The sequence below is a fragment of the Varanus komodoensis genome, unplaced genomic scaffold (genome assembly GCF_004798865.1).
Source record: "Varanus komodoensis strain SLA01 unplaced genomic scaffold, ASM479886v1 scaffold74, whole genome shotgun sequence".
Taxonomy (NCBI): domain Eukaryota; kingdom Metazoa; phylum Chordata; class Lepidosauria; order Squamata; family Varanidae; genus Varanus; species Varanus komodoensis.
In genome coordinates, this window is record NW_025336401.1 from 1,206,424 (window position 1) to 1,234,403 (window position 27,980).

Below are 27,980 nucleotides of genomic sequence, written 5' to 3' on the forward strand. Positions count from 1 at the left end.
TGAAGACTGGAACCATTTTATTGCGGCATGTTCTGAGAGCCTCAGCTGGGTTAGAAAACATAAGGCGCTGCGTTCCCGTAAGACCGGCAACGGCCAGTTCCGGGAGCATCGCGAAGTGGTGCGCGCAGCGCTGAGGCGAGGGCCAGCGAGGCGTTCTCGCGCACTGCTGCAGTGCCGCTGCCCAGGCATCCCTGGCCCAGCCCCGCTCGCCCGCCGCCGCGTGGGCTTCCGTGCCGTCACTCCTCCTTCGGCCGGCGCCCCTTCGGTCTGTCCAGCTTGTTCAGCACCTCGCCATAGAGCCCAATCATCTGCAAGAAGATGTTGCCCAGAGACGACGGGCAGGTCAGTCGAATGGCTCACCTTGCCTCACTTCTCTTTGGTTTAGGCAGCTGGCGAGAACTCTGGGGAAACCAAACCATCCTGCTGGCTGCCTGCCTGCCTGCCTAGTGCATCCCACCAGCAAAGGGAAGCACATGGACGCGATCTTGCCTTTCCCATCAGTTCAGACAAAGGCCGTAATGAAGGGCAAACTCTATGGCATGTGGATACATCTGGCGATTTGGGGACTGTCCCAGCTTAACTCTAAGATGGCTCCCATGGATGGATATGGCTCGTCAGAGAAATAACCTGCCCAGAGACAGTAAACTGGCAACACGGAGACGCTGCCAGTTTGACGCGATCCCAGTTTCCAGGAAGGAAGTATACAAAATATTCTTTCTGAAAGCGGGAGAGGATGGCGTGCCTTGGCCGACACCAAGGAAGGCGCTGTGGGCACTGGGCAGCAGCTTGCCCGCTCCAGCCTGAACCTCAGCTGTGGGCTGCTAGAGGCACCCTGGGGCGCACTGTGGCCAATCCCAGCAAGAGTCCGGCCCAAGGACACCTCTGCGCAGGTGAAGCGGCTGGGCAGGGTCTGGCCTCTCCGGAGCTCCAGCCGTTGACGGAAAGACGGGCGACGCTGCTTCCCGCACAGGCTAGTCCCGCTGCCCCAGGCAAGCCCTGCGAGTGCCGCTCGCGCACGAACGCTCCCTGCCGCCCGGGCAGGCTGTGGACTCGGCGCCCTCCCCCTCGGGCCCTTTCGCTGGGTGCTCTGGAACCTTCCCAAGCCGTCCTCACCTGCTCCTCATAGGTGCTCTTCAGAGACCCCAGGTGAGCCAAGAAGCGCATGCCAAGGCCGCACCACTGCTCTGCCTCCTGGCAGCCGCCCCCGCACAGCTGCTGAATGCCTGCGTTCCACGCCCGGGTCATGAGCCAGACTATCTCCACCTCTGGGTAGCCGGCCTGCAGCTCCTGCAACCAGCAGACACAGACGAGGGTGAGCAGAGCTTCTTGGCCGAGCTGCTGCTAGGACTGCCGCTTGCGGGGTGGCTGCCTGGGGCAGGGGGGGTGAGGGCGGGGGCTGAGAAAGGGCCCCGTGGCCACTGGACGGTCGAGTCGCGCACATCCGTTGAAGGGGACCCGGGCACCAGGAATTCCCAGCCCTGTGGCTGTCCCAGCGCAACTGAGGGTGTTGCGTGGCAATGTTTTTACAAATGACCGCTCCCAGGAATGAGTGCAGCAGCCCTGCTTTCCCCAGAACTCACTGGGCTGCCCAGGACGCTCAGCGCCTCCTCAAAATAGCCCCACGCTTCTTCCAGCGCGTGCACTCCCGCCTCGATCACGCCGGCCGGCAGGGAAAGGTGGACCAAGCTGTGCAGGCATTTGCTGAGCCGTAAGAAAAAGCAAGGTAGAGGAGACGCCCTGGGCAAGCGCAGCCTCAGCACCTTCCTGGCTAATCCTGCCACGGTTGAGGCTGCGGGCCGGCAGGCGGGCACCCTAGGCAGGCCTGGCTGGCGCGATGCTTCTCCCCATCTCTGCAGCTCAGGGTAGCGGAGAGACATCCGCCAGGAAGGGAAAAGCAAAAGGTGCTGTCCAAACGTGCCAGGGAACAGCTCTCTTTAGAGGGCCCGAAGTAAAAAGGGAACAGTGCCCAACCTCAGCAAAGAGAAGCGGGAGAGACAGCTCAGGTGTCCGGGAGGCGTGGGCTCTTGGGGAGAGGGAGGATGCTGCAGCTGCTGCCCGCTGAGGATTCCCCGTGTGGCAGGGCCTCTGTCCCCAAGCAGGCAGCGGCCCCTGCAGGGCTGATGGGATGCATGACCCCGCCCCTTACCTGAGGGTGACCACATCCATGGCGTCTTGTTTCCTGAGAAGGGTCAAAAGCATCTTAAGGGCCCTCTTACATAGTGAAGGATAGTGCGCTGGTGCTTCCATGGACAACGCTTGGAAAAGGAAGGCACAAGGGGGCGGGGGCGTCACTTCCAGAATGGGCTGTGCTCTGCAATGCCAGGCAAGGCTGCTGGGCAGGAAGGAAAAGGTGGCAGCCCCACGGAAAGGCACCACGAACCGGACACGGGCTGGGAGACGCCAGGGGCGCCACGGCTGGAAACAGACTGACTGCCCACATGGGTACAAGCGTCCCTTTCCCCACCCGGAGTCTGGCCTGCTCCCTGAATCAGGACCCCAGGAAAGCAGGCTGCCGCTTTGCAGCACACGGCAGAGAAGAGCAGGCGCAACAGTGTCCAGACTGCACCCAGCTCCTACTGGCAATACTTTTCCCACAGAAGACCTGATCAAAGGAGCCTGCCCTGGAGGCAAGAGGGCCTCATGGGGGCGGGTGCAGGCCCGCCTGCATTCCTTACATGCAAGGGTTTCCAGGGTCTTGCTCTCCAGCTGGGGCAGCTCCCACACCTGGTCCAGCAGGCTGGCCACAGCTGTGTCGTTCAGCTTGGCTCTTGCCTCAAATTCGTAAAGCAGCAGAAGCGCGTCTGTTGGGTCTCTGGGGAACTCGCCTACAGAGAAGAAAGAGGGCCACGCTGTAGCTGGCCTACCAAATTGGGCAACATAGTTGGCTTGGAGGGAAAGATTTCCCACATCTGGACAGAACAAATGCACAGCTACAGGGGAATTCGACACGAGGGGATTTGCTTTTCTGAATGTGGAATACTGTTGACACACCCATTTAAAGCTCAAAAGTCAAGGCTGCGCATCGAAATGCACCTTGTGCAACTCCCACTCCACGGAGAGTACAAAGGCTTTACTCCCTTGCTCATGCAGCTCTGACCCTGGCAAGCTTTCCCTCCGTCACAGCCGCTCCCTCGCAAATCTCCCCTGCGCAGCCCCTCCATCAGCACACCTGGTCCGGCTGCCTCAGGGATTGCCATGGCAGCGGCAGCCTCCGTGGGTCCAGCCACACGATGTGTCATTTGATTATAATCTTAACCTGATTTCTTTTGCTCTGCAGAATGCGCTACTGCCTTGTCTGCCTCAATTACAATACACGGCACTTCTCTAAATCCAGAATAGGCTGCAACTTCCAGACGAGTGTCTCCATCTGCACTCAAATCCCAGGGCAGAGGCAGCCACGAAAGGCAGCTGGGAGCGCACTAAGACACAGTTGCAGCGCTGTCTGGGGCCAGGCGGAGGACCCTCTGGCGTCTGCCTGGCCGTGGTGCTCCGGCCCTGACAGCAGACCCCCGGCCTGCTTGCCCGCCTGCCTTCACAGCTGGTGCAGAAAGAGCCACACCGGCTGCCTCTCTGGGAAGAGACCTGTGCTTGCAGGGAGCGTGCCAGGAGAAAACCACGGGGAGCAGAGAACGCCCCCAAATCCTTCTCCGGCCATTGCGTGCAGGTTCAGGGGGGCATGTGCCTCCATGGCAGGGTGGGGTACAAACCTGCCTCCTGCCTGAAGCAGGCTTGCGCCCCATCCTCACAGGCTCTCAGCCAGAGGGGGCATTTTGGAGCAGACCAACCCAGGGCTGCACCTTGAGCTTCCCAGGTCCTCTCGGGCCTCTTCGCACCATCTCTGGGCCAAGCCAGGCGCAGTTTTCCTGCTCTCCCACCCTCTCCCACGTGGTTCATGGTTGCAAGCAGCAAGTGCAGGTAATCTATTTACTTGCAATCCTCTGCATGCTGACTCCGGGGTAAATCCCATGCAGGCTGATGCACGTGGGCCCAGGCTGTGAATCCAAGAGCCTTTCAGACACGAGCTACAACTTGATCCAGTCCCAGATGGAGGCTTCCTCCTCCCGGGCCTTCTGTATCCCAGTGAAAGATACCCTTCCCACCTCTAGTAAGGCACAAAGGGCTCTTGTACTTCAATATTCCTTGGGCAGATCTATGCATAGCAGTAATACTTGGGGTTGGGAAAGTTCCAGCTCACCTGTTTGCTTCAAACCCTTCCAGATCTCCCTGCACGACTGGACATGTTCAAGGGCTTGAACCAGCAACTTGGTCTGCTTTGCAAATGGACACACAGTTTACAAAAGTCAGTGTGCAAGATCCATGCAGTGTTTGCTGGCTGGAGAAGAAAACCCCCCTATTTCGTGCTCAATCAGGTCCCTGATTTGCTGAAGTGCAAGTCGAAGAACCCAGCTAATGCCAAAGCACAGGAAGGGCACTGGCCTCACACTGCAACGTGCGAAGGGCCGGGAGGAAGCCCAGCTATCTGTGGGTGCAGTCGAGCTGGGGCAGAGTTACTCAAACAGGAGTCTCACTTTCGTTTGAAATCCACGTGTGTGACTGGAAGTGCAGCAAAGACTCAAACCACATTGAGTAGAACCCTAAGATCTGGTGAGTTACACAAAGGTGCAAGCACCCTAAATTTCCCACTGCGGCAACTTCACCTGGTCAGCAGGTGACACGGCGCTCCGTCCCATGTCGAGCTCGATCGCGGCAGCCATGAGCAGGCATGTTCTCTGGGCAAGCTGGACAGCTTTATCGGGAGGACAAAACTGGGAGAACTGACAGGGAAAGCGAGCGGTGGGTAATGGCTGCCACTCCTCGGCACAGGGGACAGACGACAGTCACGGGGACGGGGGTTCCCCTCCCCTCCTTTGGAACGGCCAGTGGTGAGCCCAGTCCCACTCCCCACGTCTCCCTCCAGCACTCGCAGACCCCGGGCTGTCCCGCCTCTCCATGTCCCGCCCTCCTGGCCTGCCAAGGCGCTGAGAGACCTGATCTAACAGGAGCGGTGGGAGCTCTGGGCTGCAGATACCTGAGTGGCACACCTGCGCCCATCAGGGCACTTCCTGCCACATTCACCTGCCTGAAAGGTTGCAGCCAGTGATCGTGTCTGTCCTGAGTAAAACTGAAATGAGCCTGACCCGTTCTCGTGTACCTGGGCAAAAAGCACCTCCGTCTGCTTCAGCAGACCCTTCTGCCATGCAGAGTCCTCTCTGAACAGCATGCTGAGAGCCACGTTCGCAACCGGCACGGCCCCTGCTCTGAAAACTGTCAAGCCAGTCTCATCTCCTGGCTTTGGCAGGACGTGCAACCACTCTTCAAGCAGGATTTGCTGTGGCTGCTGGTTTGCTAAGTAGTCAGGCTGCTCTCCCCAAATACTGCCCACCCCCTGAGATCGTATGACAGAGGGGGATGCACTGCAACAGAGCACAATAACCGGATTTTCACCCAGGTTGCTAAAAGCTGCTCCAACCCTGTGCTGTGAGCTGCCCAGAGAACCCTGGGCTATAGGGCAGCCCGCACATGCAGTACATACGGACACACATAACAACCCACGCAGGCCTTTGTCAGCAGGGCATCGCTGGGGGCATGCACATCCTGTGACGCGCCAGCTAACCACATCGCCAATGGGGACGGCTTGCTCCACCGGTCCCTGGCCATCCAAACAGATGCAGGTTTCCCCCTGAATGCAGCGGATGAGTAGAACTTAGTGGAAATCACAGAGAACGGTGGCAAAGACACGCACCTCAAGCGACCGGACAAAGAGGTCTCTCCTGGTGCTCGGGCAGCTCTCACACTGGACGGCCAAATTCCAAGCTCAGAATGCAAACGAGAAAAAAGACATGGATGAAAACTGCAGCCCTGCCTGGTCTATGGAATTGCTTCTCCTGACACGGTCCGTACTGACCTTATTTCTACCATTTCTATCCTGCCCTGCAGCTGGAACTCCCCAGGCAGCTCATGACAACTTGAACCAGAAAATGCAATGACATAAAAGCGTAAGCGATGCTTAAATATTTAAGGAAGGTATTTGAGTAGGAGGCACATACACAAACAACACACACCAGGCGCCAGGAGTCAAAATGGTGCTTCGATAGCCTGCCATGTTGTCAACGGAAAGTGTGCAAGGCAACATTCCGAACCGCAGCAGGGACCCCCCTGCTGTGCCGGTTGTCACACAGCCTCCTGGTGGTTTTCCCGTCCACGCAGTTATGCTTCCGCCACTGCCTTGCCTCTTATGCAGTATAAATGCTTCTGTCACAAGGTGGTCATGGCCACCATTTGCCGTTAGCAACTGAGGAGCAAAAGCAACAGCCCGCACACCTTAAACGTGTTTTAAAAGCCACACCATTTTATGCAAGTAATACTTTTGCTCCTACGCTCATTGCCTGATGAGGCCGATTACACTTCCTTCTTTGGGCAATCAGACTGCAGTCCCCTTAAATGTATCCTGTTACCATGGGGAAATGTTTGTCTCTAGAGGGGATTCTTTGCCTCTTGGCTGATACTTCTTTTCACAGAAAAAAGCTTGAATGCATGACTGATACAGGGCCCCTGATCCTCCCTTCCCTAGCTCATAAACTTGCCAGCCCAGCTTTGTTTTGGACTGAACACCATTCATAAAGCAAGGGAAACGTTCAGTCCCTCCTCTAAGTGGAAGCAACGACCACTTACCTATCTTCCTGAACCACTGAGCTTCATTCGCTCTCGCTTCCAGGGTTTCATTCCCCTCTCTGAACAGCTTTTCAAGTCTATGGCGAGCTGGAGCAGGAATAAGATGGAGAGCGCGCTACACACTTTGCCAAACCTTCCTGAGGTGTTTCAAGATAAGCTAGGTGAGCACCTGTTATGCGCCTGAGGTGTCATACATGCCCCTTTCCACTAGCCCCTGGTACTCTCCACTTACTAGGAGAAGAAGAAGTACAGGAAAGATGCTGCACAGTACCTGCAGTCAAGTATGTCAGAAGCATCTTCATATCCTCAGTACTAAAATAAAACGGGGAAATAATTGAGCAGCCCTGCACATCACAGTGAGAAAACCTATATTCTCGCAAAGTTGTTTTGCCACAGTTTTTGAAAGGCAGTTATAAAATATGCTACAATTATATGGCCACCTCTTCACAACAATGCCCTCTCCAGGCAGATGAGAAGCGAGAAAGGCAATACTGAGTATGCCAACCCCACCTGCTCTGAGTCTATGTACAAAGCAAAATCTGACCTGCCCAAATATGGCGGCGTTTTAGGCTAAGCAGTATCTGGAGATGCCTGCCCCTTGTCTCAGCGCAAGCTGGCCTCCTGACCGCCCCCACCCGCCACTCACACAGAGCTAACGTTAACAGCCGTCTGCAGTGCAACTCACACTTCCTCTTTAGATTCCCCTGCCGCTTTGGACAACACAAGCCGGATCAAGCATCTGTTGGGACAAGGAATCACAGCCCATCATCCTCTCTGCCCCTTCTGCTTGGCAGCTTCAGCAGCTCGAGAGACTGAGCCCTCCTCGACTGCGCCAGCCCGCCCCGGACCAGATCAGGAGCAGCAGCAGCGGGGGTTGCACTGGGCATGAGAAGGGAGTGCAGGAGAGTCCCGAGAACCCAGTGTCTGCCCAGACGCAAGCCGCGGCTCAGGGAGCTCTTGGCGTGGCAGCCCCGGACTGGGGCCCCCGCGTTTGGGCAACGCATAAACATCCCACGCCATTATAGCCAATCCCGCAGAGCGCTTAATGGCCTCAGTCGCGGTGGTTAGTAGCCGCTCTGTCCTTATTTCTGCTACTCACTTTAGGGCTGCCAATGCTTGCTGGCAGTCTTGCAAGTGCTGAGATAAATACCCCAACGCTTTAATGGCCACAGGCTGTTGATCGTTCTGAGGGAAAGACTCATTCCATTAAAACACAAAGAACATAGAGCCCCAGTATAAACTTACAGCAGGAACGCTTATTGGCTTGGTGCAAAATCAACACTTTTGATGATGCTGTGAAGAGCCCTCCCTCCCACAGTTTCCATTCCAGCTGACCACTGTAATTGCCGCAGCATGTCCTTAGGAACTGGAGCTTCCATCGCCCGGTCTCCTCAGCCCTTTCCCCTTTGTGATGAGCCTTTCAGACCAGAAGCCTGTGGGGAGCCTTGTTTTTACTGGTCTTATGTAAGCTGTTCCGGGGTGCCTCTCTGCTGAGCAGTGCAGCAAGAACACAAGCAACAACAGAAGCTGGAAATAACCCCATTTAAACTTTTTAATTGAATTATCTTTTTGTGAAAGCAGCAATAATGGCTAATTAGTTTTAACATGTTAAAAGCTATGCTCATGCACTTTCCTAAATTCAAATATCTTGATATCCCAGGAAGACACAGACTTTGGTGAGTTTCTAAGCAGCTGTATGTAAAAGCCTGGGACTTTTAAAAAGCTTGGCTTCCTGAAGAATGAGATATGAAAAGAATTGCTGTCAGAAAGTACGTCACCTCACGACACACAAACACACTGCATGAGGGATACACACAAGTGGGACGCTACGCAAGGTAAAGATTTTGGCAGGACAGAATGCCTGCCAGTTCAAGCACGCTTACGAGAGAATGCGAATTGCTACCTGCACGCTCTCCATTTCTTCTCTCTCTCTGACCTCAACTGTTTAGGATCCCTGCAGTGTGTGTGTGTGTGTGTGTGTGTGTGTGTGTGTGTGTGTGTGTGAGAGAGAGAGAGAGAGAGAGAGAGAGAGAGAGAGAGAGAGAGAGAGAGGGGCTCTGTGCACTTGTTGCTGCAACAGACCAAAGTATCCAGTCCGATGATCCTTGGCAAAGTGGCTGATGAGGACGGAGGAGTTTGCACCTCCAGTCTGAGCAGAGCAGGAGCACAGAGTCACCCACTCCTGTCCGGGTGAGGATGCTTCTGCCCTGCAGCACCGATGGCGCCACTGCACCTGCGAGCCCATCTCCAACGGAAGGGACAGGGAGAAAGCGACACACATTTCTATCCTCACGCGCACGCACGCGCGCACGCACACATGATGTGTACCTCCAGGGCAAACTGCGCGGCTAAGCCCATGAGGCTGGTGGCCACGGCTCTGTCCGTCAGCTGCCTGTCTTCGCACTGACTCGACTGTGCGGCGGATTCCTCCATCGCAATGAGTGCGTCAGAAGCTAAAAGGCAGCCGGGAAAGAAAACATTCAGGCCAGCGCCCCTGCCCGAATACCAGACGCGACTCCTTAACCCTCCGGCCGATTTTCCAGAGACGAGAGGTGTCCTCAGTGGAGAGCAGTCTGACTGGCCAACCCCACCCTTCCTGCGAGGGCAGAGATTTTGGCTCTGTGTGGGCCATGCTCCCCACCGGCCTTGCTCAGGTGTGCTTCAGGGTCCTGCATTTTTCCAAAACCCAAGAAGCTAACCTTTCGCTCAAAATCAGAAACTCCCGTGTTTGATCATACAAACAAACTCGAAGGTTTTAATGTGTGACCATGTGGCTTAAGTGGAACCTAAAAACACCCTGCTCTGGTTCCAAGTGGAGGACCAAATAGCAGTGGTGTAACGGAAAGGCACCTGTGTTGCGCACGCTCTGATAACCGCGATTAGCCCTGGTATGATGACAGTAATAATGGCAATCGGGCAAGTGGGAGCAACCATTCTGATCCTACGCCCCAGTCCAGGGCCGCACCCCTCTCCAAGCGCAGGAATGGAAGCTCCCTGCATTGCCAGATGCATCCCCAACACTCAAGAAACCCACAGCCTGAAATCACCAGCAGCCCCTTTGTCATCTCGCCTGCTGACAGGTTCGCTCTAACCTGAAGGTTTGCCTATCAGACTGTTCCCTGTAGGAAGCATATTTATTACGCCTGCAAACAGCTGTGAAAAACCATGAACATGTGCGTGGCTGAAGAGAAAGGCTAATGCAACATTTAGTGTAGGAAAGGGGGCAACGGACCTTAAATTCCCGAGGCTTTTGTCCATACATTCTCAGAAGATACTTGGACCAAAAGCAAGAAGACTTAATGCCCACTTCCTCCTTCCCCTCCAAATTAGAAGCTCAGAGACAAAGCAGTGCAAGTGACAGACTCTTTAATCGCAGACTGTTTTACCTTTCTGGGTATTGTTCTCCAGGACTGCTATTTTATACACATAGAATTGAGTGAAGGTGCCATTTGAGTTATGTCTCTCTGCCTCCTTCACTGCCTCCTTTGCCTGTAGAGAGAGGGATTTATCAGGATTAGTGCCGAAGCCAAGAAATTCAGTGGGGTGGTATGATGTGGTGTCCTGCAATAGAAGGGGTGGGACCTCGTGGCCTTCTGGCCCCTTCCAACTCTCGTGCTCTAGGATTCTGTGAAATTCAAAGAAGACGGGCCTGGAAGAGCAGCAATGAAGGAGCTAGAAAGGATAATCAAGTGTAAAGGATGCCTCACTGGAGACCAAGGCCAAGATCATCCACGCTAGCGTATTCCCGATCACTATGCATGGGTGTGAAAGCTGGACAGCAAAGAAAGCTGACAGGGAAAAAATCTATGCATTCAAAACATGGTGCCAGAGGAGAGCTTTGAGAATGCCTTGGACTGACAGAAAGACAAACGAGTGGGGCCTAAATTGAGGCAAGCGAGAGCCTTCCCTTGCAGCAAAAATGGCAAAATTGGTGCGGGCGTACTTCAGACGCTTCACTGTCTTCTCCAGAAGGCAGGACTCCTTGCAGAAGACAGTCATGCTAGGGAAAGGTGACGGCAGAAGAAGACAGGGAAGCCCAAATCTGAGGTGGATGGACTCCACCAAGGAAGCCACAGCCTTGAATTCAGGACCGCTAGGCAGGCGTATCGTGGATGGGACATGCTGGAGGGCTTTCGTTCATGGGGCTGCCGTAAGTTGGGGTTGGCTCGATGGCACATTGGTTTGTTTATTAAATGTGTTTAAAGGCATCCCATTAAGTATCATGCTTTCTGGGCACAGAGCAGCAACAATACTGCTGAAATATGAAAGTATGTGGAGCAGGAGCGTCACGCCAAGGGCTTTCGGGAAGAAGAGGAGGTGAACAGCGTGGTCTTAAAGTACCCACAGTCCTCTGCAGCAATACTGCAAAGGCTGTGCCAGCAGCCTCACTTCCTAGGGACTTGGCCGTGCAGCCACTGCTTCACGCCACCACAGAAGTGCTCCAGAAAGAAGTTTTCTGAGACAAGCAAAGCAAAACTGGTGGAAATAGTTGAGATGAGATGAGATGCTCCATTAGGGTCTAAAGTTAAGGAAATGTTGCAACATAAACTTCTGCAAGAGACAGATTTGTAGCTTGAGTTTATCAAGATTTATAGCTTGAGCTTATATTCTCAGGAACCATGAGAATATACTCTGGGAGAAAGTGTATTTTTATACTGATTGATGTAACTTTTTAAACAACCCAAATGCAAGGAAATTTGGTTCTGACTAGGGAATCTTTTTGTCTCCCCACATTGAAGAGGAACAGTTTTCCTTACTGGGCAATTGACACAATGCTTTCAAAAAGAAACTTTCCCTCCCAAACAGCTCAGGAAACTTTAAACAGAAGTAGATTTCCAAAGAAACAGCAAAATCACCAGAGGTGGGAGAAGCACACACAAGAACTACCTTGTCAAATTCTTTCAAGTGCAGATAGCAGGCAGCCATGTTCCTGTGCAGCTTGGCCAGATTTTGGCAGTCTGTCTGCCCAGATGAGTAGAAGCTGAGGGAGTACCTGTACCACTGAAGGGTTTCTGAATAGTTTTTTGCCTGGAAAATAATAGTCATGTCTTAACCTGTTTGCCCTTGTTCCAAGCTGTTCATTCATTCTGAACCTATATATGGTTTTACAAGGCAGGTCTTTCCCCAGGCCAGGAGGCAGGACCAAAAATGTGTCATCTCTGATAAGGCAAACTATGCTGTTGGCTCTTTGAATGCTAAGAATTGCAGGTCACTGTGACCTGGAAGCCGGTAGGAAAGCTTCAGAAATGACACATTTAGCATATCATAAGCAGAGCCACAGATATGATCACTCACCTACCATGAAGATGAGAAATATCCAATGACCACTGGTGGAGATTTTGCATTTACTTTAATACACTATTCAGAAAAGTTGCTTCTGTTTTCATTTCATGATGATGCATTTTTGCTAAACCTATCTGCATCTGTTTTTATCAATTTCTTTATAAGATTTCTACACTGCCCAATAGCTGAAACTCTCTGGGAGGTTCACAACAACTAAATTAACTTAAATACATAATACATGGTTTAAAACTTTAGTATAAAATAGGAAAAAAACACCTAGTAGCAAGGCAAAGATTTAAAATGCCGAAACAGAAACCGCAAGGCTAAAATGCATAGGGAGATTAGGTCTTCACCTGGCCACAAGCGAAAAGCACACCTCAGGGGCACGGGCCAGCCTCTCCAGGAAGCTCTTTCCACAATCAGGGTGCTAGAGGGCATCCGGGCTACGGAACGTGCTCCCTAGAGAGGTCTGCCTGGCGCCGTCATTACACGCTTTTTGGCGCCAGGTCTCAAGACCTTTTTATTACCCAATATGTTAATGTTTAAAAGATTTTAATTATTTTTTATTTTCAGTTGTGGGTTATTAGTTCTATCTTTGTTGAGGTATTTATGATCTTTTAGAATGTTGTATTTATTGAACCTGTTCTGTAAGCTGTCCAGAGACGCACAGTGATTGGACGGGTCAGAAATATCCCAAACAAACAAACAAACAAACAAACAAAGCAAGCAAGCAAGCAAGCAAGCAAGCAAGCAAGCAAGCAAGCAAGCAGAAAAGGCCCTGTTCTTAGTACGCACCCAGCTCTCTTCCTCTGGCAGCAACTCCCAGGGAAGAAACCTTTTAAGCTCAGACTCCCAAAGTGTTAGGAACAGTGTAAAGGGACCACCAAGAACTGCAAGCAGCCTGCCAGCTACCACTGCCTTCCGCAGCTGATGCATGCATTGCCATTACTATATGAGGCAGATGATTAAAAAAAAAAAGGAAAAACTTGACAAAAACTTGGCCCAAACCTCATAGTTCTTAGCAGCTCTGTCCCACAGAACCAGGTGCAATCGGTTCAGTATTTCCGGTGGCAGCTGCATCCCAGTGCTATGCCCTATGGAGAGAATGTCCAGCATTTTGCCAATTCTCTAGGTCTGCCGCATCGTGCATGACTGTCCATTGCAATCTGGTGAGCAGAATCAGACACGCCTGCAAGAGCTTCCCATCAGAGCCTGCTATCTGGAGTGCAAATCCTCACGCTTATGCAGCCATGCCAACATTTCCACATGTACATTTCTGAAGCTAAATGCTCAATCACAGTCAAGCCCCGTTGTTACTTGCATGGAAGTAAATAAGCTGAAAGGGATCTCATACTGACAAGGTTTAAGCTCGTGCAATTGGGCTCTTAATCGCATGCAGCCCAGTCAGCAGAGCATTTCAATCGGAAGCACATTTTCACACAGCTTGTTGCGATCCCTGCCCCACGTTATCACCCAAGGGAAACAGGACACACACCTGCAATGATGCTTTCAATCATTGTCTTGGCAAGCGGTTCCTTCATTCTCTGTAATAGGAGTTCGATGTGAAGGAGAATCACTTTGCCAACATCCGGGGATTTTGCAAAGAGCTGAGCAACTGACTTCAGGAAGCTGAAGCATGTGGCCTCCCTTAGCATACAAAGGCAGGTTGAAAATGGGTTCGGTGTATACGCTTCTATCACCATCACCTTCACCAACAGCTCGTAAATTCGCATCTCAATAACAGGAAAACCTAGATTTCTACCACATGGCCACACTGTTCTCCAGGAGAGACAACATTTAGTTAAGAGACAAAATTTCAGCCCCACAGATCTCACGCTGAAATCTTTAAGAGCTTTGCCAGCAGGAGCCTGACCACCGGCCTTCGCCCACTACTTCATGCTCCGGTCACACCAATGGCAAAACGGTCAGTCTACCTGCCCAATCGCCTCCTCTAAAATCACTGCAACATTTATGTGGCCAAAGGCTGAATCACTATTTACTCTCCTTCACTCTCAGCTAGCCCACACTCCTGTACCAGTTCTTTTGAGGAGTTGTATCTTTTTCCCAGCATACCACCTCTGCAGACGCATCGATCCTGGTTTTGCCTATCCTCGGCACTCACCTCACCCCAGTTACTGAAACTGGGGTCAGAGATGCGGAGTTTGGTGAAGGGCCTAAGAAACCAAGGCGAAGTGGTCCTCCTTAGTTATTCTTCTGCTTGAGAAGAATCTGCCACTGGCTCAGATGCAGACCCCTAAAACTGTGTACCTCTCATACTCCAGAAGCAGTTTTGCTGTGTCCAGGCAGATATCCAAAGAAAACCCATGGTGTAGGAGTTCAGCAGCAGCTGGACAGAGAGTGTAACACAAAATTAGTGTGCAACTTAAATGCATTTGAAGTATTTTGTCTTATTCAATCCCCTCCCCAGCAAAAAAACCTCCTTATTTTATAGCAATCCAGTACATTTCAAACTTGATTTCTAAGAGCCCAAATGGACAAGGTTGGAAAGCACTGATGAACTGTGATGGGCCACGAGACAAGACTGACGTGCAGTATGAGGGTGACTACATCCAACTGCTGAGCTTACAGAGCACAAGTACGACTGGAATGTCATCAGGTTTAATATATATTTAATTGGAAAATTGCCAAGGAAGTGCAATATGGTCACATTTGACTTCAAAAGAGGAAGCTTCTCTAAAGTGAGATAGTAGGTAAAAAGGATATTGAAAGGGGGAGTCGCGACCGTCAGTGGCCATAGCATCTGGGGCCACTCGGAGCAGAGAAAATGTGAGTGAGGGGAGACATGATGCTGATGTATCAAAATGGCACCTGGATACATGTTTTACCTGTGCCAACATCTTTATCTAGTGCACCAGCTTTCAGGAGAATTTTAATTTTCAAGAAAAAACCAGCCGGATGCAAATTCTCCTATAAATCAAGAAATCAAGACATTATTTTGACAGCCAAACTATTTTTACTAGATTCAGGATATTTTTAACAGGCTGCTGTCAGAGCAAAGCCTATTCATAACTCTGAAGGAATGTCAGGAACTTTTAATCAATACTCCTCATAATGTATCTTCCAAATAATCTTCTAGAATAAATTTAAACATCCTTAGCAACCAATCACCTGGTGCTGCCAGGTTATTGATTTGAAATTCCTATCCTAGAGCCTCAAACAAATCTAATTTCTTTTGCCCAGAACTCTGACAAGGAGGGAGGTGGAGGGAAGCCTGCAATCACGTTTCCTCTTGTGTCCTAGCCTCCTTTCAGGCAGCAGTGCAGCCCCAGGAAAATAATCTGCTGTCGTGCCTAGGGTCACAGTGATGGATTGGAGGAGTCCCCTGTTCTCTGCTCTATCCTTCGCATCAGCTGCTCTCGTGTAACAAAAATCAGCAAACAAGTCTCAGCCTTATGGCATTATGACAATCCAGATGGATCAACCAAGAAGTAACGGGAAAGGAAGGAAGCCTCCCACTCCCAGCAGAGGGGGCACAAGAAAAATGCCCTCCCTTTTGCCTGACAATCGCAGCAGGAACATGGGAAACACGTTCCCAACATCCTCTGTCTTGCCCGAGAGCCAGACCTGTGGCTGCACTGCACTGAGCAAATTCCCATACTGTCTGCAAGAATGCCAAGCATGGAAGCCCTTCGTGCCCGTGCAAGGATTCTTCGGCTCCCCATTTTCAGGAGCACGGCACAGGCCGCTCGGGGGAGGGCAGGCACGAGCCAGCACCCCTTCTCCAGCCCTCTGCTGCCGCAAGGCCACTTGCTTGGGTTGGGCAGCTACTTATTCGGCCAAGGGGGACTTTACACAAGGCCGAGGCTGGATCTGTCAGAGGTTTCCAGGGAAAGTTAAGCCCTTGTTTGCCGATAGCCTTGGGGTGGCAAATCTCTCCAAGCCCAAGGGCTGCGCTCTGCTTCAGGGAAGTGCTGCAGCGGCAGGTGTGGCTGGAGGCACAGGAGAAGGGCCGGACTGCCTGGAGGACCCGCGTGCTTTAGCTTAAAACTCCAAGTGCCGGTAACTCAATCTTATAAGAGGCACTTCAGACTTTTGGGATAAAAACAACTCGCAAAACCATGGGAGCAGCCAAATGACCAGTGATGCGCAAAGGGCAAGAGCGAGCAGCAGCAGAGCAGCCCTGCAGGGTCTGGCTGAACCCAGCCGGGCCAGATTTGGCCCGCAGGCTTGACGTTCCAGGCCCTCTCCGAAGATGCTGCTTCTAGAGTAACACCACTGGCTGCAGAGCTCGGAATGAATCTGGTCCATGTGGCTGAAACGCAAGAAACCCCACAAGTTCACTGTGTTCAGTTTTAAGTGCCATCACCTCATTGGCCATGTTGATAGCCCTGAGAGCTCTGTCTTGATACTGTTCAAGGTCCCACTCCAGGTAGACTGTAGCTAATAATCGCAGCACTTTAGCCTACAAATTGAATTAAACAGATATTTAAAACGCAAAGGTTTGACGCAGAAATGAATCATTGCATTGGAAGACACCTCCAAGTCCACGTATGAACCAGTTCTAATCATGAAGGGGGCTCTTCCTTCGGCTTGCGAGTGGTTTGGACAGATTTCTCACCTGCATTTCTTTTCCAGTTGAATATTTCTTATCCATCTTCCCAATTTCGTAGCTCTGGCTGTGGCAGAGAAGAAAAAATGTCCAAAATCATTCAAGGGAGAGGGGAGGCCTGACTGAGCCAGTTAAATCCTTGCATCCTAAAGCTGCATTTCAGAGAAATGATCCCCACGGTATGTAAGAATCGCTGCACCACCTGCCCCTTCACAGCACCCGCTTCGTTGCGGCTACTGTTCTGCATACAGCATTCCACAATGAGACATTCCGCTGTGGCTATTACATTCATCACAGGCTGTGAAAATAATGAACTTCCATAATAACCAGCTAGAGATTTACCAGTGCTCTCAACCAAGAGTAAGTGAAGATCTCTTGGTCATGGACATGGCTGTGCGGGCCACAGGGACAGACCTGTCTCCTCCATTCTGCTCTACCTCAGAAATCTTACACAAGCTTGTTGTTTGAAAATGCAGCCTAGGACACCAGCGTGAGTTCACATGAAAGCACTGTAGTATGGCTTGAAACAGAAAACTTGTGAACTTGCACAGAGTGATGGGCTTGAAGCTGCAAGTCTGCTCAGAAAGTACTCTTCTAAAAAATCAATCTGCAAGCACCTCAAAGAAAATGCAGTGATTAATAAAAGCCAGAATGGATTTCTCAGGAATAAGTCCTGTCAGACTGCGTAACCTCCCATACAGACAGCTGAAACACTGTGGACTTAATCAACCTCAGCTTTGGCAAAGCTTTCCATGACATCCTGATAAACAAACTAGGAAAAGTGGACTGGACAGAAAAACTATTAGGTGGATCCAAAATAAAGAGTGCCCATCAGTGGCACCTTCTCAGACTGCGGAGAGGTGACCAGCGGGGTGCCACAGGGTTACGTCCTGGGACTGGCACTCTTCAACATTTGTATTAACGATTTAGATGAGGAAGTACAAGGAAAGATAATCAAGTCTGCAGATAATACGAAGCTGGGTGGAATAGCAAATACGTGGAAGGCGCTGGCATGATACAGGGCGATCCTGATAGGTCGGAACGCCGAGCAGAGAACTGCAGAGTGAAATTCAACAGGGACAAGTGCCGAGCCCTCCACTGAGGAACAAGACGCCCAATGCACCACCGCAAGACGGGGGACACTTGGCTCAACAAGACGGCAAAGGAGGAGGATCTCGGGGTCGCTGCAGGTCACAAGCTCAGGACGAGCCAACAATATGCTGCTGCTGCTGCAGGAAGGACAAACGCTATTTTGGGATGCCTTAACAGAAGCATCACCTCCAAAGCACAGGAAATACTAGTGCACTCAGCTCTAGTCAGATCTCACCTGGAGTACTGGGTCCAGTTTGGGCCACCTAAATTTAAGAAAGATGCAGAGAAGCTAGAAAAGGTGCAGAGAAGAGCAACAAAAATGATCCAGGGTTTGGAAACACTGCCCGATGAGGAGAGACTGAAGAAACTGGGCATGTTCAGCCTTGAGAAGGGAAGACTGAGGGAGGACATAACATCACTCTGTAAGTACCTGAAAGGCTATCACAAAGAGGAAGGTCAAGATCTCTTCTTGCTGATACCAGAGTGCAGGACACAGAATAATCAGCTCAAGTGGCGACAACTCAAATTCAGGCTAGAGATCAGGAAAAGCTTCCTCACTGTCACAGCAATACACCAGTGGAACCAGTTGCCTGGAGAGGTCATGGGCTCTCCTGTACTAGAGACCTTCAAGGTGAAACTGGACTGTCATCTGAGTGGGTTGGTGTAAACTGGTGTCCTGCAGCAATGGGGTTGGATGCGTGGCCTTCGTGGCGCCTTCCAACTCCACCATTCTATAATTCTCAGCAGTGATTCAGTGTTCCAAGGGACAGGACAGCCCCACCAGAATAGTTCTTCCGCAACTGGAGAGAACTTTCAACCACTAGATGGTGCCAAGCCACCCCCTTCAGGTGGCGCTTGTTGGGGAACGCAGCTACCACGAGCACGTCTGACTGCCTCTGGTATCCTGTCTGAGGCCCGTCAGGAAGGGAAAGGCCCGTGAAGGTGCTGCCTTCTCTGCGCCAGTACCTGAGCCAGAAGCAGCTCTGCTCATGTCTCTTCAGTTCATAGGTTTCCACACCGAAGTTGTAGCACAGGAGGGAAAGGTAGCAGGTCTGCAATGGAGGAAGAGGGGTTCGTATCACGTGCTTGCACAACTGCACTTCAGGAGTGAGGGAGGGAGGCCCCGAGGAGGCCCGGTGCATAATTCAGCGAGGCATCTCTGGGCTGAGGCAGACTCAGCGTGCATTTCAGACGCTTCAGAGGCACCCTCGTGTGGCTCACCTCTCTCGGCAGCCTCATCAGGATGTCTTTGCACCGCTGAACACATGCAGTGGCTTTCTGAAAAGACCCTTGAATGACTGCCTGAGAAACAATGGGACAAGCCAATGATTGGCTAGCTTGCTGTGTCAGCCAAGTTTAAATTGACATTTAAAATTCTGGCAAATCAAATCTGCATTGGAAGCATGTTCACATGGAAAGTATGCTATGCTTGTAGAAATATGGGAAGGAAGTTGGTCCTGTGCATTAAATTTAGGGAGCCACATCATCCGGACAACAGGAATGTGGGCCAGGACCATTACACTGCTCTAATGACAGTGACTGGCGCTTATTCTGCGCCCACATACAGATTCAGCTTGATAGGAGAGAACCCTGAACACGTCCTTCTCCACATCAGCTTTGTGTGAATGCGTGTCAGCCTCACTCGTGCTCCTCTTGGCCAGCTGGGCATACAGCCTCTCCACACTCTGCAGAACAAAGCAAGAAAACAACTTTAAAAGCAGCTGGTCATCTACAGCACTCAGTCCAAACATCCTTGGGCAAGATGGACCACCTTACCTTCATGGCAACCTCAAGAAGTTCATCAGCAAGGGTAGCGTTTCCAACGTCCAGCCAACCTCTTCCAGTCTTCATAGCCATCTGAATCATAAAAGTTGCGTGCGAGTGTGTGTGTTTAAACAAAACATAGACATTCACTAGCATGGAGTCATGCAAGCTACTGGATATATTCAAAGGTCCTTAGCGGACTATGGTTTAAAGAGCTGAGAGCCAGCATCATGCCCACAACCCCTTATCACTCCACCCCTCCTAAACTGGGTTTGGTACTTCTATTAAGATTGTTTAAACCAGTTTCCAGTTATGTCTGAAATAGGAAGCTACTTACTAACCAGGACTGCTTACTAACCAGGAACAAAAACTAAGAAAATAGATTTTGGTTTCATATTCTAGTTTGCAGGAAATAAATAAGAGTGTCTCAGTTTGAGTGTAATTAGAAACTTATTTGAACAAAGCATGATAGAAGTATTAAAGCTAGTGCACAGAGAGCGAAAGGGCTGTGAGACAGCACAAGGGTCATTGCTGGCTTAATAAAGCTGTTTAATAATCATGATTTATTAATCATGTTATTAAAACTGGGATCATTATGTCAAATTAGGCCCTAATAACATGATCAAAATCTGCAAAACAGGTTCTGTTTAGAACAGTTTTTAATCTCTAAAATTAAATATTTGATTAAAAGTTTATAGCTTTTAATCTACCTTATATATGTTTTTCCTTACACAAATTTAAAATCCTTTAAATACTTCCCTCCATGCAGAATAAGGCCAAGACCGCTCTTCCTTCCCATTTAATATGCAGCATATATTAATATATGCCAGTATAATTAAAAATGTTATTCTAAAGTGTGTATAGTCAAGGCTATGGTTTTCCCAGTTGCAATGTATGGCTGTGAAAGCTGGACCATAAGGAATGCTGAGCGCCAAAGGACTGAGGCCTTTGAATTGTGGTGCTGGAGGAGACTCCTGCGAGTCCCCTGGACCGCAAGGCGATCAAACCAGTCAGTCCTAGAGGGGATCAACCCTGACTGCTCTTTAGAAGGCCAGATAGTGAAGATGAGACTCAAATACTTTGGCCACCTAATGAGAAGGAAGGACTCCCTGGAAAAGAGCCTGATGCAGGGCCCAACTGATGGCAAAAGAAGAAGGGGGCGGCAGAGGATGAGGTGGCTGGATGGGGCCACTGGGGCAGTGGGTGTGAGCCTGAGTGGACTCCGGGGGATGGTGGAGGACAGGAGGGCCTGGAGGAGTGTTGTCCATGGGGTCGTGATGGGTCGGACGGGACTTCGCGACTAACAGCAACTAAGTTCTAGAGCCTTTTTAATTTCTAGCACTGGAGAAGGAGAAACCAAGCACAAAAAGGGTCTAATTACAATTACCAAAATCTGCCGTCGTAGCACGTCCTCAGATGGGTTACTGGCGTCACAAGTCACCATCAGTTTGCAGGCGGCATGGCGCACTGAAAGGGGACAGTAAGCACGTCTTCGGCACCGATCGTCGCGCGCCAAGTCCCTGCCCATTCATGGCAATTTTGGAAACACGCCATTGCGAGGCAGAGCAAGCGCAAGCTGCCCATCATCACCAACACTACTAAGCAGGGGCTCTGGGCATTTTGGGAGGAAGCTCATGGGAACTCCTTGCTTTACTTGGCGCAGGAGACGCGAATGCAAGCCCTGGGCCCCTCTGCAGCCACCCAGACATTATGCGCATTCCTGGCAGAGCTCCATCAGCTGAGGCTCTGCCGCCACAGCTTTGTGAGCAAGATGGACGCCTGAGCCAATCACATGCTTACAGAGCGCCAGCAAGCCTCAACTCCTCTGTAACAGGTATGATGATCCATGGCAGCTTATGCAAATTGAAAAACAAAACCAAAAGCATGCTTCTTTTCACAAACTAGTTTATGGCAGAAAAGGAAAACGTACACTTAACTCTTTGCACATCACTGATAGCAGGGCCTGTTTTTCTTGCTACAGTCCAGTTCCATAAGTTGACTGCACTTTCTTCAATCTACATAAAAAGCGGGGGGGGGGGGGGTGAAATCTCTCAAAATATACACAAGTCACTCAGCCTGTTCAAAAGAAAAAAACAGTGCAGTTACCGAAGTTATAACTTATTTAACTTCATCACAGGGCATCATTTCAACCCTCTTGGAGAAAAGTATGGGAAAGGGAGGAATGGATGCCTGTTGGTAGTAGGCACAGCACTTTGTCCTTCTCCTTGCTAAGATGCAGACCGATTGTGTCACTGGGTAAGAAGAGAACAGACCATATGGTCTTCCTTTATTACCACGGTCCATTATTGTTACTGTCACCTATGAACATACGTCATCTCATCAAGATGTCTTTTCAGCCACTAGCAATTTGCAGTCTTCTCTCATGCACAGTGCACAACATGGATACACACACATTTACGTCTGCCAGAAACTCAAAGGGTCAAGAAGACCATCCTTAAATCCTAGAACCTCTGCCTCCCGAGGTTAGATCATCGCAATCTGGGAAAAGGCCTTTTCACTTCTGGGGCTTCCCCAGGACGCAGTATCCTCATTGCTTGGTGCAGCCTCTTACATCCTTCTGACACTAGGCAAGGAAATGCATATGTTTACCCAGGCATTCTATATTTTAGACCTGTTTTAGTACTGTTTACGTGTCCTCTCCTATCTTAAGGTTTTTAATCACAGTTGTGGTTTATAAATAATTTTAATTACTCATTTTAAGGCACCCTGGGAATTAAACTGCAGGGTAGGGTATTAAATATTTAAATAAATAGATATGAACACCAATGGTTCATGGACCTGGGTGCTGACAGCTTGAGGCTCCTGGTGCTTTCACTGGGAAGCCTTTATGCATCTATTCCATGGGTCCTCAAACTACGGCCCGCAGGCCGCATCCGCCCACCATGCCCATTTATCCGGCCCGCCTCAGAGGTTTTGGACTCACTCAGAGAAACCAATCTTCAAGTGACTCCAAAAGCTCTGACCTGGCACATGCGTACACAGTGGGAAGATGGCCGCGACTGTGGTCACGCTCAGGCAGAGAAGATGGGTGTGATCGCGGTGGTGTTTGGCAGTCGGGAGATGGCCGCGATCGTGCTGGGGGGGGAGATGGCTGTGATCACGCCCGCTTTCCCTGCATGAGCGCGCCTGCAATCGTGTCCACCTTCCCTGCATGAGCGCACCTGCAATCACGCCTATCTTCCCTGCACAATCGTGCTCGTGGGTGGGAGATGGCCGTGATCATGCCCACCTTCGCTGCACAAGCCCACCCACGATTGCGCCTGTCTCCCCACCCCAGCACGATCGTGGACATTGTAGCTATGTCCCTTGAATATGGACATGCTCTTCTCCACCTCATCTTGGGCTTCTGCTGCAGCCCAAGCGAGTGGAGCAAACATTTTTAATTATTTTTTAAATTTTAATTAAATTTTAATTAATTTTTAATGTGCAGTGTGCGTAGGAATTTGCTCATATTTTTTTCAAACTATAGGCCGGGCCCCCAACAGTCTGAGGGACACTGAACTGGCCCCGTTTCAAAAGTTTGAGGACCCCTGATCTATTCCATCTTTTTCCCCCTTACAGATTATCTGTGGTAAAGGCAGCGATCACAGTGGAAAAACATGTTATGATTGAGACGATGATGGCATAATCTGTGCCCTATTACCAGGAAAAGTCCATGACTGTGATGGGATAACAACTCTAAAAAAGTGTTTTGAAACACCCTATATTCAAAACCAAACTCTTCAAGCAGATTTTTGGATGGGTCATGCTTCTGAACTCCCAGCCTTCTCCTTAACATGTGTTTTCAGCTGTACCTCAACCTTCTGACTCCCACTTTCTGTGTTCACATTTTCTATCGCACTAAATAACTTCTCAGTGACTTCTGAGACATCGGATAAGGTCTCCCCATTCATCAGTTCCTCAATAAGCCCTGAAATTAAACAAAAGAAATTAAAATAGATACAGGGCAAGCCAGTCAGCGTGTATTTATCCTTATCTCTCCAGCAGCTGAATTGTGTCGTATCTGCAATGGACAGTGCCCTATTATGCCCATGTGCCAGCAGGAGGGACCGCAAGCGCAACAAAGATTTTACCTTTCTAAAAGTAACCCATAGTTGCTTTTTACTCTCTGATTTAAAGAGTCGTGTGTGTTCCTTTAAATGTTGGCAACTTTCAGAAGGGCAAGGAGTGGGGAGTAAAGGAGGGAGACGAGTGAGTGATGTGACTGGGTTAGGACTGACCACATCCAAACAAGAAAGGAGAGCACGATGACACAATCCTTTTAGGAATCTTACAGGAAAAAGCTCCACTAACCTACCCTGATGCAGCAGCAAGCATTTCTGCTCACTTCCAGGGACACTTTTATAACATGCAACCCTCCATGGCACGAGTGGCCGTTCCCACGGTGCGACACTCAGTGGGAGTGCAGCAGCCTGGCCGGGCACTGCTTAGAAGAACAAAGAAGAAGAAACTGCAGACAACAAGGGGGGTCCTTCTAAGAGGCGCTAAACCCAAGGTCTCCTATATGGAACGTCTGTCCGGGGACAGTGTGAGCTGGACTCCCGCGGAGGCCCACACCTCAGTAGCGGACCCAGTGTTGAATGCGCTGGTGCCCTGCCTCTCCCTCCCTGCTGCCTGTTCCCTTGCTCTGAGTGTGGAAGCAGAGGTGAGGAAAAAGACAGGGGGCGGCTGCATCCATTTCCCTTGCCCTCACCTTCTGGGCAGCAGTGGAGGTGGCAAAGGGGAACCAGGTGAGCATGAGGGTACAGGGCATCCCACTCAAGTCTCACGCGCACTCAGATCTGGAGCTGCCTACTCTGTTCCATAGCCTACATGAAAATTCTTTTTGCTTAACAACCATAGTTCTGAGTCACTGCAAAGAAAATAAAAATAGCAGCTATGGGATTCAGACTACAACACCGGTATGGGTGGAAACTCAGCATCTCAGGTACAATCCACTGATGGAATCACCAGAATGGCATTTAGGGAAGGGAACTAGCACAGAGTACTTCTGGGGTCAAGTTGCTGGATATGCAAACACGGTACGATACCTTTTATTTCCATGATGGGTTTTCTCCACCCAAACTCTCCAATCTATAAACAAAATAAATAAAAGGAAGCATTTATTTTACATAGGTTGGTCTAGCTTATATGCCCCAGTTAAACTTCTCTACAAAGTTCTTACTGCATCACTACCAGCTGCATGACATATCCATGACCCAAAATAACTAGAGGCAACATCCGGTGTAACACTTCCTGTGTTGGGGTAGCAGCAATTTCTGACGAGCATCTTTACTTTAATGGCAGGATTGTACTGGATCCTGTCCTAGAAGCTTGCTGTCTTTTTTTTTTTTTTTTTAATGAATGTCTGGTTAGTTTAAGCCAAGTGTCTTTCCACCTATACCTTTCTCTCCACCACCAAGGCATTCTTTTGGCTCCCTTTTCTCTGCACTAAACCTCCCTTTGCACCTTGCTTCAGAGCCTTTGGCCTCTGAGCTTCTCTACTTGTATGCATGCTTTTTCCACAACCCATTTTATCCTCATAGCAGCTCTGTTAGGTAGATTAGGCTATCCCTGACCAGCTTGGTCTGATTCATTATTCTAACTATTACACCATCAGTATTGTCCAGTGAACATCATGGCTGAGCTGGGATTTTAAGAAACATCTCCTTGGCTGAAGCTGAGAACTTGGAACAATCCACCATACTGGAAAGGAACCTAAGCAGCCGGAATACTTCTGAGCATGTGCAGAATACCTTCACCCTTGAGTTTTAAAGTGATTCAAACTGGGTGGGAGGGCTTCATGGGCAAAAGCCAGAATAAAAAAGGTTCAGATACATGCTTAAAGCTGGGAGCTTTGTTTAATGCAATCGTTACTATTATTATTTACACTTCTATCGTAGCCTAAACTAGTCTGGTGTAGTGATTCAGAGCACAGGCCAGGCTCAGGTGATCCAGGTTCTGGGCTCTGCTCAGCCATGGAGCCCGCTGAGGCTCTATGGCTGTGACTTTGGGCCTGTCACAGCCTCAGCCCAGCCTACCTCACAGGGCTGTTGTGGGGATAAGACAAGACTGAGGGCAGGTGGAGGAGAATGATGCGAGCCGTTCTGGGTTCTTTAAGAAAGGGAAAGAAAAAAGGCAGGCTGCAAAACGAAAAAACTGCGGCGGCCCCTCCTCACGCCGCCGCCTGGGGCTCGTTTCTGGGAACGGGAGAGAAATTCCCGCTTGGGACCGGGAGCGCTTCAGGGCGAGGCCTCAGGAAAGCCGCGCGCCAGGCACCCGGCCTGCTCTCGACTCCCTCCCGCACGACTCCAGCCTCCGTCCACCTGCTTCGGAGGCGCGAGGCAGCCCGCCTGGCAACGAGAGGAAGCGCCCAAGCTCAGGCCCAGGCTCAGGCCCTCGTCAAAAGGCCGCTCAGGCGGGCGAGGCGCCCACGCAGTACTACACTTCCCAGCATCCTCAGCAGCAAAACGTCCCGCCCCTCTCCGGAGACGGGCCAGCGATTGGTCGTGTCATGGAGACGTTTATCAGAGCGCCCAATGAGAACCTCGGGGTGCTCGGGGGCGGGGCCTGGGCTCTGAGTGGCAAGTACGGAAGCCAATAGGCTCTGCCAGGCTGCTTCGAGTGGCTGTAAAAGGCGAGGGCGTCGACGTCATCGGCGCGCGCCGAAGATGTCGGGGATCCTGAGTACGGTGCTGAGGCGCCTCGACAGGGACTCGTACTGCGACTTTAGCGACTATCGCGACCAGAAATTCCAGGTGGGGAGCTTTCTGCGCATGCGGAGAGGCCCCCTCGCCCTCGCTCCCTGGGGCGCTCGGGAGGGACGCGCTCTGCCCACGCGCTCGAGGGGGCGCCTCCTCGTGGGCCGAAGGGGGGCTCTGGCGGGCGGGGAGCGCCCGGGGCCTGGGGGGGCCAGGCGGGGCCGGGCCGGGCCGGGGCCCGCAGTTTACGCCTTGACTATGGCCGACGTTGGCCTTTCTGGTCTGAGCAGTGCTGAACAGCTCTTGGTGCCCAGTAGTGGAAGCATGAATGGTTTAACTGGGAGCCCTGCACTGAGCCGGGGCTTGGGCCTGGTGGTCTTCTGGCTCCTTCCAGCTCTCCTATCCTGTGAGTCTGTGAATATTTGGATGCTCTTTTTTCTCTCCTTTTCCCAGGGGGGGCGACACCTCCAGGAGAAAGCCTTGAAGAACTCCTGCACACTCTACGTGGGCAATTTGTCCTTCTACACCACAGAGGAGCAAATCCACGAGCTCTTCTCCAAGTGTGGGGATATCAAACGCATTGTCATGGGGCTGGACAATGTGAAGAAAACCCCCTGTGGCTTTTGCTTTGTGGAGTATCTTTGGCTGGTGTTTGTGGTGGCAAGTGATGGCCCAGGCAGCGGCCTTTTGGACTGTAGCGCAGCAGTTCTGGGCGATGCCAAACGGGGGACAGAATGTGGGCGCACCTGGCTCCCCCGGTCCCGTGTGCCTGCAGCGAGCAGGTGACAGAAGGAGCCTCTGCCCTGGCAGCACATGTTGCTGCTTCAGCCGTGCTTGCCCGTGTGCTGACCACCGGGCTCGTATGCCGCTTTGGAGGAGACAGAGTGGTGCTAGGAGCACGGGGAGCGCTTTCTCCAGCGCGGCCCGGCGCTCCGTTCGGGCAGTGGCGCTCGCTCCGCCTGCTGGCAGCAGCTTCTGCCTGCAAGCCTCAGGCAGAAGTGCTCCCCCGCCCCGATGCTGGAGGTGGGTCTTGCGTGCAGCGCCTTCACTCTGCCGCCGGCTGCAGCCCCTCAAGTGGGGACTGGACGAGCCGCTCGGTGCGACTGCCTTGGCGCACACGATGCTGTGCGTGGTGCCGAGACGCGCGTTGCTGGCCGATCGTGGGGCTGGGGTGGTCCATCGCCGGCTCCTCAGCCTCGGCTGGGGCTCCTCCAGATGATCCCGGGAGTCTTCCTTACAGCGCCACTGCAGATACTACACGAGAGCAGAAGCCGAGCACGCCATGCGGTTCATCAGCGGGACCCGGCTGGACGACCGCGTCATTCGGACGGACTGGGACGTAGGGTTCACGGAGGGGCGGCAGTTTGGCCGCGGAAAGACGGGTGGCCAGGTAGGGGTGGCCTGGCTGTTTCCGGGTCCCCGAAAGGGATCTGGCACGAAGTGGAGGCAGGAGCTTTGCCTTGTCTGTTTCCCTTCTTCCAGGTGCGAGATGAGTACCGGACAGACTACGACGCGGGGAGAGGTGGCTTTGGCAAGATCGTTCAGATGCGGAACAAAAATGCACAGATGATGACCTAACAGCTGGTTGGTTTTCGGGGAGGAGGGGAGGAATCCCCTTGGTCTTCTGCGTCGCAGGAGACGAGAGGGCTGCGCCTCTTGGCCCCTCGTGTCCCAGTGACTTGCCCCTGCCCCATCCTGGGGCGTCCCGCCTGTCCTAGCAGCCTGGAGTGCAGTGCCTCTGGAGTTGCTGGAAGGTGCAAGAGGACGCGGCGCTCGCGGGCCGCTGCTCCTGCATGGTGGGCGTTGCCAATGCGTCGGTTTCTGTCGGCTCTCCTTCAGAGCCCAACCCCGGTCCCGCCCCCCGGAATTGAAATAAACCGCCCTTTTAACACCCGTTG

At 51.5% G+C, this 27,980-nt stretch overlaps 2 protein-coding genes across 2 annotated transcripts; one reads left to right on the forward strand and one right to left on the reverse strand.

Annotated features, from left to right (window-relative positions):
• TEX11 (testis expressed 11) lies at positions 1-25,742 on the reverse strand. The gene is made up of 30 exons (XM_044452743.1): positions 25,708-25,742; positions 24,433-24,475; positions 23,197-23,312; positions 21,312-21,396; positions 20,769-20,848; positions 19,394-19,474; positions 19,183-19,302; positions 18,839-18,919; positions 18,584-18,669; positions 16,535-16,592; positions 16,283-16,378; positions 14,802-14,883; positions 14,224-14,302; positions 13,451-13,602; positions 12,964-13,049; positions 11,560-11,700; positions 10,059-10,161; positions 9,001-9,125; positions 7,772-7,857; positions 7,358-7,411; positions 6,944-6,984; positions 6,673-6,759; positions 5,744-5,814; positions 4,659-4,775; positions 4,196-4,271; positions 2,676-2,825; positions 2,147-2,255; positions 1,581-1,701; positions 1,114-1,287; positions 1-308 (listed from the first exon to the last, which is right to left on the reverse strand). The coding sequence occupies exons 2-30, from the start codon at positions 24,443-24,445 to the stop codon at positions 237-239; spliced, it is 2,742 nt and encodes a 913-aa protein (XP_044308678.1). The 5' UTR covers positions 24,446-24,475; positions 25,708-25,742; the 3' UTR covers positions 1-236.
• Positions 25,743-26,047: 305 nt separating this feature from the next.
• Positions 26,048-27,973, forward strand: LOC123034963 (nuclear cap-binding protein subunit 2-like). The gene is made up of 4 exons (XM_044452778.1): positions 26,048-26,139; positions 26,536-26,717; positions 27,334-27,472; positions 27,565-27,973. The coding sequence occupies exons 1-4, from the start codon at positions 26,053-26,055 to the stop codon at positions 27,658-27,660; spliced, it is 504 nt and encodes a 167-aa protein (XP_044308713.1). The 5' UTR covers positions 26,048-26,052; the 3' UTR covers positions 27,661-27,973.
• Positions 27,974-27,980: the final 7 nt, after the last annotated feature.

Excerpts from the sequence above, each read along its gene's own strand:
- TEX11 (XM_044452743.1), bottom strand. Across the intron at positions 11,701-12,963 it reads GAGCTGCTAAGAACTATGAG|GCAAAAAACTATTCAGAAAC; the intron begins GTTTGGGCCAAG and ends ATTATTTTCCAG. Across the intron at positions 1,702-2,146 it reads ATGGATGTGGTCACCCTCAG|CAAATGCCTGCACAGCTTGG; the intron begins GTAAGGGGCGGG and ends CTTACGGCTCAG.
- LOC123034963 (XM_044452778.1), top strand. The coding sequence starts at position 26,053 with ATGTCGGGGATCCTGAGTACGGTGCTGAGGCGCCTCGACAGGGACTCG. Across the intron at positions 26,140-26,535 it reads ATCGCGACCAGAAATTCCAG|GGGGGGCGACACCTCCAGGA; the intron begins GTGGGGAGCTTT and ends TCCTTTTCCCAG. Across the intron at positions 26,718-27,333 it reads TGTGGCTTTTGCTTTGTGGA|ATACTACACGAGAGCAGAAG; the intron begins GTATCTTTGGCT and ends GCGCCACTGCAG.